This window comes from Acanthaster planci, linkage group LG17 (genome assembly GCF_054643075.1).
Source record: "Acanthaster planci isolate LZ-2023a linkage group LG17, COTS_SCS, whole genome shotgun sequence".
In the NCBI taxonomy this organism is placed as follows: domain Eukaryota; kingdom Metazoa; phylum Echinodermata; class Asteroidea; order Valvatida; family Acanthasteridae; genus Acanthaster; species Acanthaster planci.
In genome coordinates, this window is record NC_141793.1 from 13,447,145 (window position 1) to 13,468,298 (window position 21,154).

The window sequence follows — 21,154 nt, forward strand, 5'->3', positions numbered from 1 at the left end:
TTTCCTTATTCAAATTGACTGCCACATCGGCAAATTAAAAACTTACCGCAACACCTATTTTTTTCAAAACTATAGTTACTGTCTTTAAGGAATTGAAGTATCTTTACAATTTGGTTTACGACACACAGTTTCTGTCATTCAATGTCTCCTAAAACGTCACAAAGTTTGACTGTGTCACAGTTTTCACTGTAGCATATACTTGCTAGTTGTCCACATCGAGTTCTTTGCAGAACTTACCACGACAGACCACATCACAGGGGCTTTGATAATCCAGTAAACAGTTCCTTCGGTCATGTTCGATAGCCAACATCTACAAATGAGAAAATGATCACATCACATTGGTTTTGTGATGAAATAATAAGGAAACTGTAAGTGTGATATAATTGGCTGTATGTGTAATACTTTCAGCCGTAGGTCTACAAAGTTGCCTGTTGGTATGAAATGCTTGCCGCCATAGATGTGGCATTGTTGACTACGCTGTAGCTGTGATCGACAATGTTGACTAAAAGTATGCTGTAGTAAACCGTGTGACCCTGGTGGTTGCAGCCGTGAAATGTTCTTATAGTTGATAACTAATAAGGGAATAAATAATCATGTTCATGGCTGGTAAACATGCGTTTAATACAGGCTCTGGGGAAAGGACGCGACAAATGCCCAAGCCGCAGGCGAGGGCATTATCAGTGTTCGAGCTCCTGAGCCGCACATATTTATTCCCATTCTTAAATACCTTTTTATCAGAGAGTCAAAAGACGTCAATATGATGGATTTCCAACGATTTGTTTTAGAGTTTTAGTTTCCTTTTTACGAACACCCCTCGTCCATATTATGGTAAGTTCCTTGTTCGAGTTGTCCAAAAGGATGACCTTATATGGACTTGGCGCGCGCATGGCCAATCGCGTGCACAGAGACTCTTGACCAATCATAATCGATTAAAGTGTCTCGTATCCAGGTGTCAGCGAGTGATTTACGCAACGGTCATTATCACTTCTCGGCGGGCATTAATACGCGCTCAAGCTGCACGTTGTTGAATACGGAGGTCGTCTGAGGTATTTATGAATGGTAGAAAAGTTGAGGAGGTATTTAAAAAGACAAGGCCACTCATGCAGGAACAAGGCAAGAAGCTGGTGAGTTGGCATATGGCGGCGCTGATGGGGCAGACCGAGCCCCTGCGTATTGCGGATACCGGAAGACCTCGGATTCGCTTCATTTTGGCATGCTGATTATAATGAACTATGAAACAGAGCCTTGTGGGTAAGAACTTACCTGCCTTCATTGGTATATTCCTCTGCTATTACCCATGGAACAACAAATAAAATTGGAACACCTGCACATAACAAAAAGCAGAAAATAGGTTTTATTATGAAAGTTTGCTAAAGCAATTGCTTCAACGAGTCCAGATCTGATAAATGTCTACCCAGTACCCAAGGCCTCAAGGACAAAATGATAACCGATGGCTTAAAATACGCTTTGCAAGTTTTAGAAATAGCAGAGTTTTCGTTGATAAAACATTAAGGTCTTCGATATTAGTATCACATCTGAGCTGTGTACACGTCTAAAATCAGAATGCCCATCGAACTTTGACCTACCCCACCCCAAAGCAATGTACAGCTTAAGAGATGAAGATTCCGAGAATACTGCCAACGTGATCAAGGCATGAAGGTAGACGCCCTCAACGAGCAGCCAGTAGTAGTTGGAGACTAGTGCGTATTGACAAAAACTGATGGCTATGGTCAGCACCCGAGAGCACGGGATGTCCTAAAAGGAAAATGGATTAAAGATATTATTGATGTCTTGATTTATGTGACAAGAGAAATATGCTACCCATTTCTTTTTCAGTAAAAGTGTACAGCATTTGTTTACGTGTATCTACAAACCTCTGGTGTGCTGACGGGGTTGACTGAATGATTCAAATTGCTGTGATGTGTAAAGCTTTCGTCACCAATGTTAAGGATGACTCCAGAAATGATGTCACGCACGAATACAAACACCGCCCTCAAGATGAACGACACGAACAGATGCATGTGGATTGTGTTTCGAGGACACCGTAGTTTTCTGTTGGTAAGACAATAACATCGAGATACCAAACTCGTAAAACTCCAATAGTGGAAATGATATGAACAATGTATATACCCTATTAATTTTACATGTGTATTTTTCTTGAAAAGTAACAACCATCTCTGTTCATTCATCACTTTGGTGATGTTTCAATTCAAGCAAACCAATCGTCTTGATACTTACTTAAAATAAATAAATATTGCCATAGCAACGGTCAGTGCAACCAGTGATAGTGAGTATCCTATGCTATACACAATATGAAGCACTCCCAGATCCTGAAAGTATACAGAACAATGAGGTGTTACTTACCAGTGAATGTGCAAGATCAAACAATAATAATCATAATACCCGTAATAGGAATAAAATAAAATATTGTATCACATAATTGTAAAATACATGTATTGGTTTATTATACAATTTTCTAAATCTTAAACTCCGGCAAAGCGAATGGTTCTAGGTTTCAGGGTAAAATCTGAGTGGGCTAATCGTCCCTGACGTCCTGACCTTATTTTTAGTATCGGGCTGAAGAGAAATCGTGCACAGCGAGTAGTTGGTCCAATCATCATACACGCCATTCTCGTCACAGAACCTATACGCAAATTCTTCAACATCAAAACCAAAAACGCAGATAAATTACTAACGTTCATGCTTACTTGGAAGCAAAACAAAGCATACGTCACCATTCATTAAATCAACAAAACAATCTCAGGAAAAAGTGTGTCACAAATTGTACAAAATTACCTGGCTCAGCGAAATGTGTCGTATACGGACAAAGCCGCTTAACTGTGGTGTTAACTGGAGCCTCCAACCAGCACAAAACGGTATCATAGCTTCGATTGCATCTTGGGCTTCCTGAAAAAAAAAACAGGGATCAAAATCAAGAAAAGTGAAAGTTGAAAAATTAAAAATGTACACTTTCAGGACCCAAGATCCAATAAACTCATTCTGTTACATGATGGTGATTTTATCAGAGAACAGCCACATATGCAGTTAAATACAAGAACGGAAACAGAGACTTATTATTGTGAGAGGAAATCAGCAAATCTAAACAAACCTTGGATTCGTTTACTTTTTTTCCAATTCTACATAAAGATGGCTCGTACAGTCCATTCTGACCAGTGGCCTAATTGACTCTGTATCGAGTGCTATTCTTTTATAAAGAGATGTCGTGAAATTTTACTTCAACAATAGTTTATCATCATGGTGTATATAAGCCGTAAGAGAAACAAGGAACCAGCGATACAACATGTATAAACTGACTGAAAACGGCGATATAAACTACAACGGGGGGTCTGGTGAAACATACAAATAAATATTGACAACAAAGTCACCCCAAAACAAACTTGTAAAAGTGTCACAAAATTTTGAGTTTTATGATAACGGAAACAAATAATTTGATGAACCAGTAGTTTCTGATTGGAAAGAATGAGCAACAGTAAAAAGACATCAAGACAAATCACTTTCAAGTTGGGCAATGTGGCTCTCAATACATACATCCCCAAGGCGTTTCCATACGGTCAGGCTCATCTCACTGCTGTTTTTATAAGGCAATCGGTTCAGCATCGTCTTACAATTTATGCCTCTAATTAAATAATTTCCGTCAAACAGTTTCAATTTTCACCATTTCTGGCCACCCTCTTACTCCAAGTGATCAGGGAGACACGTTTTGCCAAGTCCCTGCTGTTCCGATTGACATCACTATTTGGGTTAATTTGCGGCCGTCAGCTCAAGATTTTTAATCATATAGTGGCCAGGAAACTTGCGTCAGTGAACCGAGGCGGGCACTGACCGCAAGAGGGTTGGGCTTGATGTAGATCCAGTTGAAGTGAAGTTTGAGCCGTCTTTTTTTCCCTCTTCTTTATGGGCGATATGGGGTAGGCGCCCGGGGACTTCCTTCATTTGGTGTCTTCTTCATCAGCGTGAATTTTTCTTCCTTTTTTTTCGGACCGATCGAGAGATGCAACATTCGCAGGGAACAGATGAATTGACCTGGAAGATCAAGAGGGCTCATTGGGCGGAAATGAAGAGGGGTAACCCGAGAGCTAACGATACTATTCAAGGAACTTCGCAATTCTGATGAACTTTTCGCTTTTTGCTCTAGTTTAATATAGGCAAAATGGATAGCCGATTATGTCCTCGAACATAAAATAGCCTAATTCTGTGTCAACAAAAAATAATCCACACGTAAAATCCTTACAGAAAGCAGCATTTCCAACGTCAACAAAACATTATAAGAAAACAAGGCATGTCGCCTTCTTATGGTTAAGAAATTTGTCGTTTTTGGCAACTGAATTCTTAGTCTGTATTGCTGACAATCAATTACGAATGGTATAAGTGAAAAAAGAGAATTGAGTTTCGTTGAAGAAAAAATTATAAAGTGATCCAACTGAACATTTGGGTTCGCGATTTAAAAGGCAACGTATATCAATTACTGAGTTATGATGGTATTTCTCTTTCTCCTCCTCATCGATTAACAACCCCACACCAATTAATTATAAAGAGTACGGATAAAAGCGGCGGATCAGCACTCCCGGTTTAGGAGAACGTCGTGACAAAAAGATAACCCATTATACAAAAATTTTCAACAAAAACATTGTTCACGATAACTCTATTGGGCTCCTTAGACCAGCATTTGATTAAGCACTTAGCTTTCCATTTTACGGCATATTTCGTTATTTCTGTCACAAGAATAATAAAACACTTGCTTTCTCAACACACTTGCAAACGTATATGGAAAGAGGTTTGAAGAAGAAACAGCGGAGGAGGTGAAGCCTTAAAAACTGTGTGCTTCGGAGAAATTTGTCGTTCCTGCCAGGTCTTTCTTCGAAGTATTTCAATTTCATTCTCCTTTCTTACCAAATGTGCTGTTGGGGCTTTTTATGATGATCATGCTGTCGTGCTTTTGAAGTTGGAACCACAGATGGATGGATTCAAAAGCTTCGCTGAACGCTTAAACAAATATCGATATCGCTATTTTTACGTATATAATGTAAATAGAATGGCTAGTTCTGATATTATTCTTGTCAAAGTATCCAAATTGACTCACTTGATGCCGTAGACACATCCAAATTTTATTCGATTCCCTGAGGGTACACACGACATGCTTACGTAAACGCACTGAGGATAAAATTTGAAAGTCAATGTTGTCCAAATGAGCATTGCAAATGTAGTTTTCATCCAGGATAATGCTTTCATGTATTATTAACTGCAAGCAATCAGACGGTATTAAACGAAACCTTCAAGAAATGTGGGTCGTGTACCAGACAGAAAAAGTGGGCGGCGATCGTGACAACGATGTTTGAAGCTATATTGGTTCATTAAAATGCCTTTGGGCGGAAAATATGGTCTCATTGGCGGGCATAAATGACCAAGAGGCGTTGTTGGCTTATGCCGTTCGTCTAGGTTGTTTTGATGGATTAACAGTTGGTTTAATGTCTTGGAAGGAACTCAACCTCGAACCCTAACAAGAGATTTTATCAAACCAATGATACACCATTGATAATTCTCCAATGCACGCGCGAAAGAATGAGCATAGTTTTAGGCCATAGTCATTGCCCACAGAGAAAGATCGCAAATATATTGACGGGGTTGTTATGACACATGAAATGCACGAGGATAAACTTAATTACATCAAATGGAAATAACCGAAATATCCCCATGATGAAACTGGAAACTGCATATGGAAAATTTCGGCAAGATTTTCCATTTTTAAATGACTAATATTATATATCTCGCTAATTTTACAAAGATGTCATCTTGTCGTTGGTGAATTTGTAACAACTACGTGAATGATTCGAAATCGAAATTTCAATAAGGTGTTTTGACAATGCAGCACCAAAGTCAACATAGTCTTCATAGACTAAGTAACTATAGTTTCCCGGCCTAATTTCGGAAAATGCGCGATCTAATTTGTAAAATGAAATTTCGAGCGTAGATTTTAAAAACGACTTGAAACCTGGTTTCGTTTTCGCACATTGTGTGATATAGATCGAGTTCAAATTAAGATGAATGAAGGATTGCAGACGTGCATTCAATTTCTCGCAAAAATGAATGTCAATTAAACTAAACCAGTGCAATATCAGGAAATTGAAAGCTGACTCACGATTGGATGCACCCTCCTTGAAATAAAATTTGTATTTGTTAAATAGAAACGGGGTTTTGAATATTCGTTCTCTTTCGCTCGAAACGAATGCTGCTGTTACTAATTTATTTACACATTTTCCGAAATAGGCCAGGAAAACCTATAATAGTTTTTCAAGATAATTCATTATTTTCTTCCAAAAATGCAAATTATTTACATCACACAAGGGTAGTGTCTTTACCCTTTTTAAAACAAACATCAACTGTCTTGATCGCTGGTAATGTATAGGAAAAAGTGGCTCATAATCTATTTCACAAACATTAAATGGTCGTACACAATTTATTTTCATTTTGTATCATTCAATTAGAAAGAAAAATGGCAAATGAGCGGCCGTCTAAAAATTGGCCGCCATGAGCTGCAGTCCGCCACAAAAAAGGCAAACGGAACAATCCATTAAAGCTGGGTTTCATTTGTTCCCGACAAATGAATTTTCAACGCTAAGAAAAACGGTTCCTTATAAATGCCCCAACAGGAGACTGCTATCGAGAGAACAAGCAAGCATTGACATTCAGTACCGGTAGTTCACCAGAAGCCCTTGATCTATCTTTAGCTCCAAAATGGAATAGAGTGTTAATAGGCGTGGTCAATCAAAGCGGTAAGTGAATGAAAACCATTACTGCTTGCTGGCTTTTATATCAATGGTTCCACTCAGTCTAGCCAAAACACGGTTTCCATATGTAAAAGAGATGCGAACTTCAATCAGCTTTCAGTACTTGATGCAACTTCTTCTCGAGAGCCGTTAGGTCTTCTATTATTTCAATCTAATGGTTGTCTTGATGGACAAAATGTGACAGCATAATGTCTGGCAGGCACTCGTCGTTAACAATGAGAAAAGTTCTTATCATCGACATTCTGGACATTCCAAAATGATTTCGGCTTCTGGGGAGTATCAGATAATATGCTGCTGTGTTACTGTATTAATGAACAATTGGGAAATACAATCTTTCTTGTAAACTCCTTTGCCGTAGTGCCGTACAAACCATGGAGGCATTTCAGTAACTATTTCAAGCATGGTACCACTCGTACCAAGTCGAAAAGAAGAATTTTTCAGTACATGTATTTCCTAATAACAATCCACTCGGCACCCCTTTCTGGCCAAGTTGCATATCGTTTCCATAAACACACTCCAGCATCCTGAGACCACTCAGTCAACCTGGTTTTTAGTTTTATTGAAAGCCAAAAGCCATTTCTTACTGTTTGGTCCTCGTGCTTTCCCTATTTGAACGAGTCCCGGCTTACCTACCGTGCCGGCTTCTGTCACAGCTCTTTCCCCTTGCTCAATTAGGGACTTTTCGGCATTAATGGAGCAACGCCTGGACTTTAGCTACAGCTGAGCATACAGCAGGGCTGCTCAACGCATCGGCGGATCGGCACGTTCTGCTGACCTTAACCCAAAAATAGAGACGGCTAATCGATTTCTGATGGAGAGAATGCTGCAGGAGAAAGAAACACAAGATACATGACAGCGCGCACCCAGTGCTTCAGTCTCGCCGAAGATCCGAGGAGAGGGTAAAAACATGTTCCACTGGGAAACCACTGAATTTTTGGCCATGCAGGGGGGGGGGCTCTTGTTCTCTGATTCATTGAGAACGCCCCATATATACCAACTGAAATCAAATCAGGACACTTGCTATCCATGTGCAAATTAAAACGACGAACGTCTGTCTAATCATAAAAGTTACTTGGCTAACAACTGTAATAAGTTCGAGGCTCATTTTTCTTAATTGTTTCATCGTTAATGAGGCCATCTCTTCGAAATGCACCAAAATAAATATGCATACTGTGTTTCAATTTTTTGTTGTTGTTGAATTCCGAACAGGCTTTCATCATCAGAAGCAGCCACAGTTGTCTTTTATTCAAGCACCATACTTATTCTTATGCATTTATTCTTTAATCTTCACAAGATGACTACGGAGTTTCGTTCATGTACTCTTTCACTGTGTGCTTGATCTAACAGCTTCATTTTATAACTATACAGTGCGATCACCTCTAAGGCCCCTCGATGCATGGAACACCACATTTCACGCTAAACGCATGCGAAAACATCCCGCCGTCATTTCATTTTACCTGGTCTCCTCCGTGTCACAACATGTGCCGCCAGGCTTGGCACAATTCAATTTTCGCTCCACTGTGTAAACTTAAGAAAATGGAATCTTTTAGTATGAATTCGTCCGTACCGTGGATAGAGAAATTAACAAAAATGAACAAAGCTGATTTATTGAAGCGACTGAGTTTCACGAAATTTAAGTTTGGTAATTGGAGGTTTAAATAATCTTTCAGTATTACTTAATTTTAATTTGCGATCTCATCAAGTAAAGTAAGGCAATTGCTGCTGGACGTATAAACATTTTTAACTGAAACTGAAGCCTTTTCCGACTGCCTGAAGCCAGATTTCTGGATGCACAGTGGAGCGGGATCAGAGAGAGAGAGAGAGAGAGAGAGAGAGAGAGAGAGAGAGAGAGAGAGAGAGAGAGAGAGAGAGAGAGAGAGAGAGAGAGAGAGAGAGAGAGAGAGATTTCACAAATCAATCTTGATGAGACTTGGCCTAATAACAACAACAACAGTATCCTTCGATCTACAGCCCAACGCTACAAACAAAATAAAACCCTGTTGCAACTTACAACAAACCGAACTTGAGTCGGCAGTGCAGCGTTGGCCTAGGTCTTCATTTCCCGGCTAACAAATGATAGCCAAGGGAATGTTGACGGTCAAAACACACCTTTAACTCCCTGGTTTTAAAGTCAACGTTGGACATGTGGTAGGGGTGCTACATAGAATCACATAGCCATCACAATCGCTTTACATGTTTGCCACGTTATGGTATAATTATGTTCATAGAAACATCAAGAAACTCCCCATTTTGACATGATACAACAGATTTACTTGTTATCACGTCTCTTACCACAGATTGTTCCTACAAACTGGCCACCTGTATTTCCTGTTGTATATATAACCATGATATAACTATCTCTGTTATTAGCACAAGGATAAGTTTATGACGGAGGAAAATATGTGCTGGTTGTTTGGGAATCCTTTTTATGTGCTATGTTGCTTCACTGAACCTTACAGGGAACTGTGCATACTAGAGTTCTTCGTTAATGAGGGTCATGTTACACCGTGTGTCATGACTGGGCAATACTTTATAGTTCGTAAGATGAGTCACTGGAATTCGAACAATAATGAGTGTGTGGGAATTCAATTGCTTGGGAGGCAATTAGGAGTTGGCTCCACGGAGATACATAAAAGTGTAATAAGCAGCGATGAAGGGTGATTTACAACGCTTCGACGCAACATGCAAGGCAGAAAAGAGACGGAGCATTTTGGCGCTATGGGAACTGCAAAAGACGAGTGAGGTCAATGTATACTTTGGGGAAATAGGTTGATAAGATGGGGGCAGTCCTTGGGGTTAAAATGAAGTGCTTCGGGGATTTATAATTTCCAGGACACGAAGTGAAACGAATGAGCGAGCGCTGCGGAGAAATGTATACTATTAATTCCATTTTTTAGGTTTTAGAATGGTTCAAGTGCGGCAAAATTTTAAACAGGCTTTTCAAATTCCCCCTGTTTCTTGAACAGGATGCGTGAACATCGGGTGTCCACATTGAATTAAAATGAAGCAGCTGCTACACTTTATGTCCTAAATACAAGATGTTGCAAGACAATTCGCAGACAGGTAACAATTTAATCAATCATGCTACTGACAATGCGTTCTGGAAACAGCTTTTGTTAGTACAGCCACTGTAAACATGGAGGTAGAAACAGATCACGCGTGCCCCGCCCTACCCACACTGAATCTCGACGTCTACACCAAATGGGAGACGCACACGCAAAAAGTCCAGGTGCCTTCCCCCTCTCTAATTTACACACTTCTTGACAAAACCCCCAAGGGTATCAAATGCTGCAGTACGAAGCAACATGACGTGCTATAGCGTTAGTTTAAGACTCACATACACACTAGAGTAGACTTGGGGTGCTTTTCAAAATACCAGTCGGTTTCCTATAAAACCTCCCAAAATTAATACAAGAACATGTATTTCAACATTGCAGACTGTCAGTCTCACGACTGGACAGCATCAATTCGATTAATTCAGACAGTATGTACTTTCTGGTGAGACAGTAAACACTGGATTCGTGTTAGAGCGGGCAATTCGGAATGTGCGGTAAGCTGGGTTCTTTATGTTCGCTCACACGGGATGTTTTGGACGTAATGACATGGCTATCGTCACTTCCCCCCCACACTAGTTGACTATAATCATCTTCGTTAGAAGATATCATCAGGATATGTCGTAAACAGGTCACACGATGGACTTGCTCTGTGTGCTCCTTCCACCTACTCGTCCGTGGCTTGAATGCCACAATTTCATTTTCTGATTTCTTGCTAAACATGTTTAGTTTTGGAATGCCTTTGGTGGATTAAAATGTGGCAATGATGACAATGACTGATTTAAAGGATATTCACATCACTATGTTTAACACAAAAAATACAATACCAAGCAAACGGTAAGGAAAGAAACTTCTTCTTTCTCTCAATGTTGCTCTTAAGACAGATTTCCGTAGGGATCTTTTCTTCGGAGAAAACCAAGCGCTCTGAACAAGATATGTGTGCATTTCCGATACTCAGGTATTTACGACGTGTACCCCATGGGATACAAATCAGGAAATTAGAATTAAACTGCTTCAGATCGTTTGGACTGCAACCTGTAATAACGAGTACGAAACATGGCTGTAGGCATCTTCCATAAACGCGCGCGTAAAGACACCATCCGCATCCAGTTGAGTCTGATATGGTATTGAAAGCCATTATTACTGTGGTAACGTTAAACGACCATTAGATCTCCGACATCAAAGTGCACGGATGCCATAAGTTTAAGGCTGTGTACAAATCACTTGGCTACGACTACGGCTTCGCTGACTTGCACCAGCCCTCTAAACCACCAGCTTCCTACTTCTCATACATGCATGTGTGTTATACGGCCAACGCGCGACATGCGCTTACGACTCGTCTTTTCGAACGAGTCTAAAGCTATAGCCTAAGGCATTGCCAACAATGCATTGATGAAGACATAAAAGTTCCATTTGGATTCTTTTCTTTTTTCAAATAAGAGCACAGATTACACATGACTCTTAATGACGCATGTGAGTTCCCATTCGGCCGAAATTTCTCGTTTTCTGTCTGTTTGTGTAGTTTTTGTACACCTGATAAAAAACCCTCTTGGCAGTTCCCCTCACCATAATGTCCCCAGGTCGCACTTTGGTAAGCCTGATTTATAATCAACCCAAAGTATTTTTAGTATCCTCTTCAGCTCAACAGGGGGACGACTAATCAGAATGTAGTATGAGATAATGTGATTTCAATGAGACGCCGGTACGCATATTAGTAAATTAAGCTCACTATTGAGCGAAACGTCACCGATGACAACTAGGCGATAGTGCCTACAGAGGCTTCATTTCAATTGTATATGTTGTCATGCTATAAACAGAGATTCCAAAATTAGACTGTTACGAGATGTCCCAAATTTATTTGCTATTTTGGGTGACATTCATTTGCTAGTCTGATATTGACATGTTGCAAGCGAAGCTTCTAAATATTTAAAGCATAATGACTAAAAAACAGTTTCTCCTGTGGTCGAAAAACAAATACTTAAGGATATACACGTATGTATTCTGAACTAATATAATAATCAATCATTAAGAGGTTCGGTTATGACTGGATAGTATTCGATGTTATGGATGTGTTGAGTACAAATCAAATAAAGGCTGAGCGTAAATACAATTCTGAATTCTGACTCTCCGAACTTGCAATTCTTGATATTCTTGTTAAGGTGATGTGATGAAAATTTTTCATTCACAAAGTCAATACATCATTGGATTTCAACGAGAAAAAAATCATTACTGCAGCACATGCAAGCGACCAAGGCGACCAAGTAATTTGATGCTTATAATTCTGTATTTATACCAAACGGTTTTAATGAACTGTCCGTCAGAGATGACAAAACAAGAATCAAGTCCAATATGCCGAGGAAAATCAAATCTGTGCAACACCTCTGTATTTGTTGATCACATTACGATAAACTGTTTGAAAGTGCAGTGAATTACTGTGCACCATCACTGCGCCAAAATGCTCGAGGGCCCACCACCCTTCTTAAAGACCGAGTCGACGATTGATTGAGGGGCTTACTCTAATTTCACGTGGCGGCTCTGGTGACGCTTTTTCCGGTCTAACCAAACCCATTTCCGGTCGTCCCAACTGGAGATTATTGCGTAATTCAACTATCCTCAGCCAACATGGGTCGCGACAATTTGAAACCAATCAAACAATTATCCCAAGACCTGAGGATCAGGGAGACTAGGAACCAAATACCACCGGAACAAATTGCACAACGAAGAAGGCTTCGATTGAAGTGTAAAGAGAGCGTCTTGTTAGTCAATCAGAGCAAAGATCACGAGTAAAGAAATCTCAGGACTACATTCCAGGTTCCTTACTTTCTAATGGAAGTCAATGTGAACACCGTTATAAATATCGACAACAAAACCAACAGAGAATTTGTAACCTGTTTCGGCCACGGTAAACCAAATGTACGTCATGAAACTGTCGGAAATGCTGGTTCTTGGTAAGAATTATATAGTGCAAAAACCTAAAACCCAAAGGAAAAATGAGTCTTATAGAGCACAGGTGATGGTTCTTTTTTCAAATATATTTACAGGATACTCTTAAAAGGAAAGGTAGCCAGACTAATTGATACGTGGAATAAATACCCAGTGTATTCCGACAGAAGCGTCAAAAACTAACCCGATCTTGCGGAACAAACTGACATCGGAATCTCTTCTTTTCGTTTAAGAACCGGGGAATAACAATTTGCAGATGATTTCCATTACATATACCTGCAACCTACCCGGATCGATACCCAACCCAGGGGCGTGTTTCTTGTGTACGACCCCTTAATTGAGTTAATGAAATAAGGACAACAAGGAGTCGCAGCGCTGTACCTCGGGCAGCTTATTGGCCCTGGGAAGAAGGTACTTCATTGGCTAGCCAGGTGTGACCTTTGGGAACCGGAACTGTGTGCAGATAGATCCATACTCCGTAAATCAATGGAAAATATAAGGACAATTAACGATGGATATAGAAAAAAAAGTAGGCCTGGTACACACATCAGGGTATGGGAAGTCTAGCGTTAAACAAGCTTGTTTGGTTTCAACTTTACGCGCTCAACACTACATTGTCTGATGTCCTGCGTATGAGGTTTTCTCCAAACAAAATGTGAAGGACTTGAATCTGGATGATATTTGATTCGGATTTAGGAATGAGGTCAACCTCTCACATCATGGCCGGATTATGAGGTTCATTTTCAAACCTCCGTGTTATTTTCAGTTCAGCCTATCCATTTCATGATAATAGCATTTCTGTTTCGAGTGACCAATGCAACTGCTGCCAGTCTCATTATTACTTAACTTTCGTTCGAACTCTTTTGTATCCCATCCGTGCAAAGAGAGTTGTTTCGTAAATTGAATTCTCTAAGGAACACAAGCAATCACAGAGAGGTAGTCTGCATGAGTGCATACCAGCTGCGACCTCATTCTCCTGTGCGTCACAAGGAATTACAGCTGAACGGGTAACTTAATTACACGGCCACAATTTTACTTACAGCAAAATAATGAACAGGAATATCACAATGGTACATGTACGTATTACAGAACAAATCTGTGTACTCAAAGCGAGTCACCCATACGCTTTAGCAAAAACAAGTGAACGCGACGTCAATAGAAGATCACGAAGGTTCAAGCCTTAGCGCACACTCCCTGGTGTAAAGAAATAAACAATAGCCATTCACTACAAGAAACGACTTAAAAAGGACACTCGTGCCTGAGGATCCCTCCACATGCAATAACACCAAGTGACAAGATGACATTTATGGCGCCCCAGGACCTCCTTCAGGAAATCAACAAACTTCACATCCACAGCAACATAATATAAATATTACATTTCAATGGCTTTGTGAAACGTTCGAGCTGGAAACTTTGATTGTTATGATCCCAGAAAACTCATAGACCTGAACGAGAGACAACTTATCTGTTGACGCGGCTTCAGGCTTTGTAAACTTTAGGTTAGGTTATTTCTTTACGCTATTTCCTCTTGTTTAGAGGCAAGTTTGACCCGCTAGGAGCCATCTTACTTTGTTCTCTCCGATGGGGAAATCTCCCATGCCCTGGTCTTCTTTCCATCGGATGAATAGTGCATTGCATGCAAACCGGTGAAATGTAATATTGCCCTTTGTTGGTCCAAGCTGTCAGCGTGAAGCGCCCTCTCTAGTTTGTGCATTACACTGAGAGATTTCTACTCATTGCAGAAGTGACACTCCACCGAAAGCCTGTGTATTACACATCTGATTAGTTTGGAGTCATAACTTACCATCGTTAGGCATCGGGGATGGGACAGTGAAGTTCCTACAAATCTCCATTTCCTTTGAGGAAGGATCGAGTTGCTCTTCCTCATATTTTTTACCCATCTGGAAATAAAAGAAAAATAATTTTTCAAATCTTCACATGACGTGTTACAACGACAGTGGATTTAGCATTCTAATGACGCAATTTTGTCTGAATTTAGTTTTGATTTCATTCATACCCTTAATTTTACCATCAAGACAGATTTGACATCCAAACTTAAGAAACTGTAACTATTAAGATATATGGTAATTCAAAAGGACATCATCCTGTTGCCTTCTTAGGAACAGTTCACAGCAGTCAGCTTATTTTGGAAGGAAACTCGTTACCAAATTTACTAACCGAAAGGAATAGCTGCAAACCTGCTTACAAACCGAAAGGAATAGCTGCAAAATAGACGCACTTGGAACTTTTTCTCTCATCGGGGAAAGAAATCAGATTTCAGAGGAAGTCGGTTACTAAAAGTCAGTGTATTATATTCCACCTCACAACGTCTTTCTCCTATCCTTCTTAAATACTTTCAACAAATTTTATCTTTAAAGATTTTGTCAACCCAGAACGAATAGAATACCCACAGGTCGATCAAAATTTGATCCTAGGGGAGGTCGTACTGATTGGAAATGGTATATCAATTGCCCAAGAGAACTGAATGCTGTTCCGATAACGCAGTTTTAAGCTATAGATTTCGAGCAAGGCTTGAGGACTGATGTCTTATTTATTTTGGAAATCTTTCGTCTTCAAGGGGTGTCGGAGGAGCCACAAGTGACGGCGAAGGGCATAGTTTAATATCACTCTCTAAACCAAAGTATTCTGCAATACCGTGAATTGCGCGCTTGAAGGGAAAACAAAAAATCAAAGAAGAGAAGCTTAAAATAAATTGAAGAAAGGATGTAGTCAGCAGGCCCATGTAATGCAACAGATTAATAAAAGACATGAAGTAAAAAGGACTGGTTATCGACTCGACTTAATTATCAACTCGACAAATGATGTCTACTCAGGAAGTTCGTTTATCCGCCAGCTGATGTCATCTGCTGGTGTTCAGGCAAAATCAGACAGCGTTTTAAGATGAGGTAAATGTTTGAGCCTTAAGGATGTTTTCATCGACTCGTCAAGATTGCAAGTTAATTGTTAAACTTGGGAACTGGAAGGCTTGTTTATTAATTGCTTGCTGGTGGCAAATCAAGTGTTCCTTTCTTTTATGTTCAGCGATTCTCATTCCGAGCAGATCAATTGGAAATATGGGAACACTCGTCGTCTAGATTCTGCCTTCCGTTTTTACGAGTCTCGTTTCTATCCTTAATTAATGACGGCACAGACATCATTACTCGCCAGCAACTCTTCCCTAAAGAGGGGAGTCGATTCCGTCTATCAATACATGTACTCATTAAAATTACCGCAGGGGAAATGACACGAGTTGAAGAGTGGATGTGTCTTTCCGTCAGGATAATGAACTTACAAAATAACATTCGAAATATTTTCAAGCTAATAACATGACATGAGCAAAGAATTTACACCATCAAGTAAATTCAAATGCAATGTTAAGCAGCTTATCTAAGCTAGTACATGTTATTCTGCTTTAGAGTGCCACGGTAGGAGTGCTTAGAACAGCCAATTATTATTAATTCCTCTCTGAAAACACCTCGGACACATATTAAGAGTTGTATATATAAGTATGCCAGGATTTCTTTACAAATATCTGTTCTGTCGCTGTCCCCCTTTGCTTACGTTGGCAACAAAGTTTCCCAACCAAAGTAAATATGTTCTAATATCCATTTCAAGTTTGACAAGACCCTTCAAAATAATTAACATTTACCCATTGTAAATATCATATATATACCACGCTAACTAAAAAATGTGTTCCATTGCCCTAACTACCCATGTATCTAAGACACCAACCCTAGCTTTTCTACTAAACATGATATGCGTACCATGGCAGCCATTTCAGTCAAACAGACAACGAACACATTTGGGAAAATAGAGCGCTTTAACTTGTTAACCTCGAAACACGGACTTTGAATATCTTTTGTAATTCAGTAAACAAGTACACACTTACAAATGACCCACTTATACATGGAGAGTTTTAAGTAAACCAATAAAATGAGAAGTTCAAAACAGGGACTCATGAGGTTCGGTTTAAAACACTAATTCGTACGAACGACATTCTGCAGATCTCCTTCGTTTACTAACTGAAAAAAAAACCTTCAAAAACGCAGAAGAATGATAATCCTTGTGCAACGCCTGACCCTTTGTCTCAGTTCACTGTAAAGGTGTGCCTGCCAAAAACGGTACACTCTAGTCCATTGTATATGGAACATTCTAACATATGGTCACAAGAAAAGTCTGAAGTCATAGGTATATAGGGATTCATTGAAGTAGAGACGTATTTGAATTATGTCGCAAGAAAAGTCTGAAGTCATAGGTATATAGGGATTCATTGAAGTAGAGACGTATTTGAATTATGTCGCAAGAAAAGTCTGAAGTCATAGGTATATAGGGATTCATTGAAGTAGAGACGTATTTGAATTATGTCGCAAGAAAAGTCTGAAGTCATAGGTATATATAGGGATTCATTGAAGTAGAGACGTATTTGAATTATGTCGCAAGAAAAGTCTGAAGTCATAGGTATATAGGGATTCATTGAAGTAGAGACGTATTTGAATTATGCCGGCACATTTTAAGCAGTAATTCAGGCGTTGTATAAAAAGTTAGGTTTTTCACATTTGTGCAATTAAAATACTAATTTTCTTCGCTGACATATTAAATGTTCCATTCCATGTGTGAAGAAATTATTCTAACTGCGCTAACAAACTGTATTAACGGTATTGATCTTTCACGCAGTTCAGGTCCCTAGTGAAAAATGGGCATTCCGTGAAGTGCCTCAATTTACCACATTAACGTTGTAAATTAATTCTGATTAAAAAATCTGGAATGCACGTACCATTTTAGACGGATATCACTGATATAGCATGCGTGGGTACGTGTGGTGTTCCTTGGGGAACGAGGATGGAATATTTACATCTAATATGAGAGAATGATAGTCGACAAGGAAAATGGAAGGTGCCGAGTTGAACTTAGACCAATTCACTGTAAATCAAATTGCAATTCGGCACTTTGTGTGTATCGGAATTTTTAGTGTCTGTTTCGATTTTGTTTAGTACATGACATGAATTACACTTGCACAAAGTCAACTGATACAGCAACAAAGCCCCCCCCGCACTTCAAGCTGACTTGAAAACGTACAGCTTTTAGAAAAAAAAGATGAATAACCTGATCGTTTGAACACAGAGATTCTTCGCCGTATTTACATTTTCGAGACGGTGTACTCTGCGCCGTGAAACTGGTCAGGTAATTCTGCCGCCAGCAACCCAAGGAACCCTCTATGGAACAAGGATAAGATGATATATTTCACGTGTACTCACGAAAAGAAAAGGTGGCTGGACTCAATGGGATGTAATTGAGACAACTGGCCTTTGCCGATATGGAGGCGTGGGGGAAAGCACAAACAACCCACAGCACCCCACCCCCCTCCCGGAGCTATACCTTCTCATTTAAACTGTGTCCTGGCATTTCATTCATTTCGATTTCATCCCTCGCGTCTGCTTCAGCGTTTTGTTCCCGGCATGACCAGGAAAGAAAAAAGGGGCAAAACCGTGACGATTGTATGAACGCCCGGGAAACGCTAGGGACGATCAATAAAAACAGGCTTTGTGACTATCACAAAAATGATAGCGCATGTGGCTATACAGTATACTGAATTTAACTCACTTGTTCATTTTATGTATCCAATTTCTGCAGTCAGGTACGGCAGAAGCCTTGAAATGGTAAAAAGAATTCCGAGAAATTGTCAGAAAGATTAGAGTTTGAAAACAGATGCCGATTCAAAGCACCAGTCCGCATGAAGTCGAAGTTAAAGATACTCGTATGTAAGACAGGAAGTAGTTTTAGAATACCTTGCGGAATATTATAAACTAACACGACAACGGTTGTACAATATTCAACCTGTTAAGTGTGTAGAGAAAATGAATTGGGGAGGGTCGACACTTATCCAATGATATTATCTAAATAGAACATTTTTTAAATGACAACCCCATTGGAACGATTAAAGACGGTTTGTTCTCAACAGGAAAAGTGTCATATGGGCGGATCAAAGCAAGGAAATAGTGCCTAAGGGCTGACAGCCAACATATCGCTCATGATATCAAAGGTGCACCTGTTAACTGCCTTCGGTGCCGACTGCCATATCATGCATAGCTCAAGTATATGTCGCTACAGCAAAAGATGATGGCTGTCACGCGTCACGGATTCCAGACACGCATCAGCAGACCAATTAACGCGGACGAACACTGCCCATTATCAGTCAAACAACGAGGAATGCAAAGAACGTCAAGTTGTAGAGGGATACGATGTGAGAATGACTCCGAACACCACACACGGTCATCACTAATTGACATGGTCTGGTACATATACACTATCAAGGTCCTCATTCCACCCCTGTAAATCTGTTCTTTCATTGACATCGAACCAATAATTAGAGAAACTGGTAGAATCTTGTTTCCTCTGTGATTGATTACCGCGGCTAAATCAACCTCGCATACATTGCAACAATTCTTGAGATTGGCGACCGTACTGCTGTTTATAATTACGTCGTAAATTTTTAGTAGTTATTCAAGAGTGTCGAGTCCCTGCTAATAGAGGAAAAGTGTATGTAAAACCCCAAATATGTGCTAAGTAAACACTTATATTTACTCTTCTTGCCATGAACGTTCTCTGTACGTAAATAAAGGCATAAAGAATCTTCCTACGCGAAACCTACGCGGAAAAAAAGACCAAACCGTGCTCCTGACCAAGATGGTTCCCAAAAAATTACCCTTCCTACATCACTTTTACCAATGAATATATTTCGTTTTTATTCTCTCCACCGATTATTTTATACCGTGGAAATGACTGCTACCGTGTCTGCACCATGCTTCAGTTAAAGTGATTGACCTCAATTATTGGCTCTAACAGAGATGATAGTCTATTTAACCCAAATGGAAAAAATCCAAAGAGAGGTCTATGTTATCACTGAATTGAGTTTTACCGACAAATCATTTTGCTGAAGGCTTGTCTTCCCGATATAGGTCTTTTAAAACGTCAAAGATTTTTGGCATCGAAATCTCTCTTGAGAATAATATCAGATTACCAGGTCCGATTTTAGAACTCACTGAATCAAAGACGCAAGATTTAATATAAAACAATTACATTAAGGCGCCACCTGCTTGAATCAATGCATTATGTTATTCATGGCATCGTCTTTCTACCGAAAGGAATTGTCATGTTCAAGCAACAATTCGTCTTCGGGCGCAATAACTCGATTTCGATGGATTACCTCTTCTGAAATTCATTTTTTAGACCAAAACAACCAAAATACATTTCAATGTTGGTGTTTGACTTCACCTTGGCACTAGAGAATTCGAAGAAGGAATAGGTCTACCGGAGCAGGTAAGTCAGAATTTCAAACATGGGTGTCGTCCCTCTTAATTTGATTTTGCCGACTCTCCAGAAGTAGAGGCTCGGGCTTATAATCACAGGGGGCCTGCCAGATAAATTGAACAATTTCATAAGGGCAACAGGAACTGATAGTGAATGTGAACTATAGGCTGTTTTGATCTCTGTTATTTTTCGATATTTTTCTTTAAATAGCAGCCTACACACACGAGACATATGGGTCATTTTTAGAACTATTTTAGGAATAGCTTTCTGAATTTGGAATTACATGTAGTTTAAAGTGTGAACATAAAGCATTTAAACAAAAAACACATAACTCCAACAAAAATAGGGAAATAGGTTGAGTACTATGATCAAGCAATGTGATACTGAAATGGTAATTCTTGCGTGACATCAACAAGCAATGGGAGTATTCCAGATTCGCCATTGGTAGGCTTATAGGCCTACTACATCAATAATGTCTACACTGTAAATCCACTGGTAATAAAAACTCCGAAACTCATTTGAAATGTTCTATTCACGAATAAACAGAACGTCTTTATGCTACGTGTTGTTTATACTGTGAATGTAACACAAACGTACGACAGCGTTTACAATTTCATTTTCATTAAAACCTGGGCATGTGGCAACAATAGTACATCAGAAACGAGGTGCTGGTAATTTTAAAAATTACTTATTTACACCTAAATGGCACACAAAAATAATGACCTACAAAATAATTCATGAACACTCCCAATACTTTGCAAAATGTGCTGGTCGTACACATTATTTGTTCTCTATCAGCACAATTCAGCGTCCACCCCTGTGCAAACCAATTTTTTCAATAAGTAAAAACAAAAGTCGAATGGGGCAATAACCGTTATGATTTTGTCACTTTCTGATTCTTTCAATGCATTCCTTTAAGGTGAGTACTGATTTTACCAATTAACGGCTGTAATTAAGTACAAGTAGAATTAAGAAAAGTTTTCAGTTTTCTCTTAAAGAATCTTTTATGTAGTTTTTATGCAATGTTGTTATTGCATGTTTTCT

General features: G+C 39.5%; 1 protein-coding gene across 8 annotated transcripts in view; it reads right to left on the reverse strand.

The window, feature by feature from the left end:
• The window catches only part of LOC110973392 (secretin receptor-like), a 78,439-nt gene that overhangs the window by 8,389 nt on the left and 48,896 nt on the right, over window positions 1–21,154 (reverse strand). For all 8 annotated transcript variants that reach the window (XM_087148026.1, XM_087148024.1, XM_087148029.1 and 5 more), the window contains 8 exons: window positions 14,607–14,703; window positions 2,797–2,907; window positions 2,560–2,657; window positions 2,239–2,330; window positions 1,875–2,052; window positions 1,587–1,755; window positions 1,264–1,324; window positions 238–310 (listed from right to left, as the gene is read on the reverse strand). In XM_087148026.1, coding sequence (XP_087004152.1) covers window positions 238–310; window positions 1,264–1,324; window positions 1,587–1,755; window positions 1,875–2,052; window positions 2,239–2,330; window positions 2,560–2,657; window positions 2,797–2,907; window positions 14,607–14,703 — 879 coding nt within the window. The remainder of the gene's footprint in view (window positions 1–237; window positions 311–1,263; window positions 1,325–1,586; window positions 1,756–1,874; window positions 2,053–2,238; window positions 2,331–2,559; window positions 2,658–2,796; window positions 2,908–14,606; window positions 14,704–21,154) is intronic.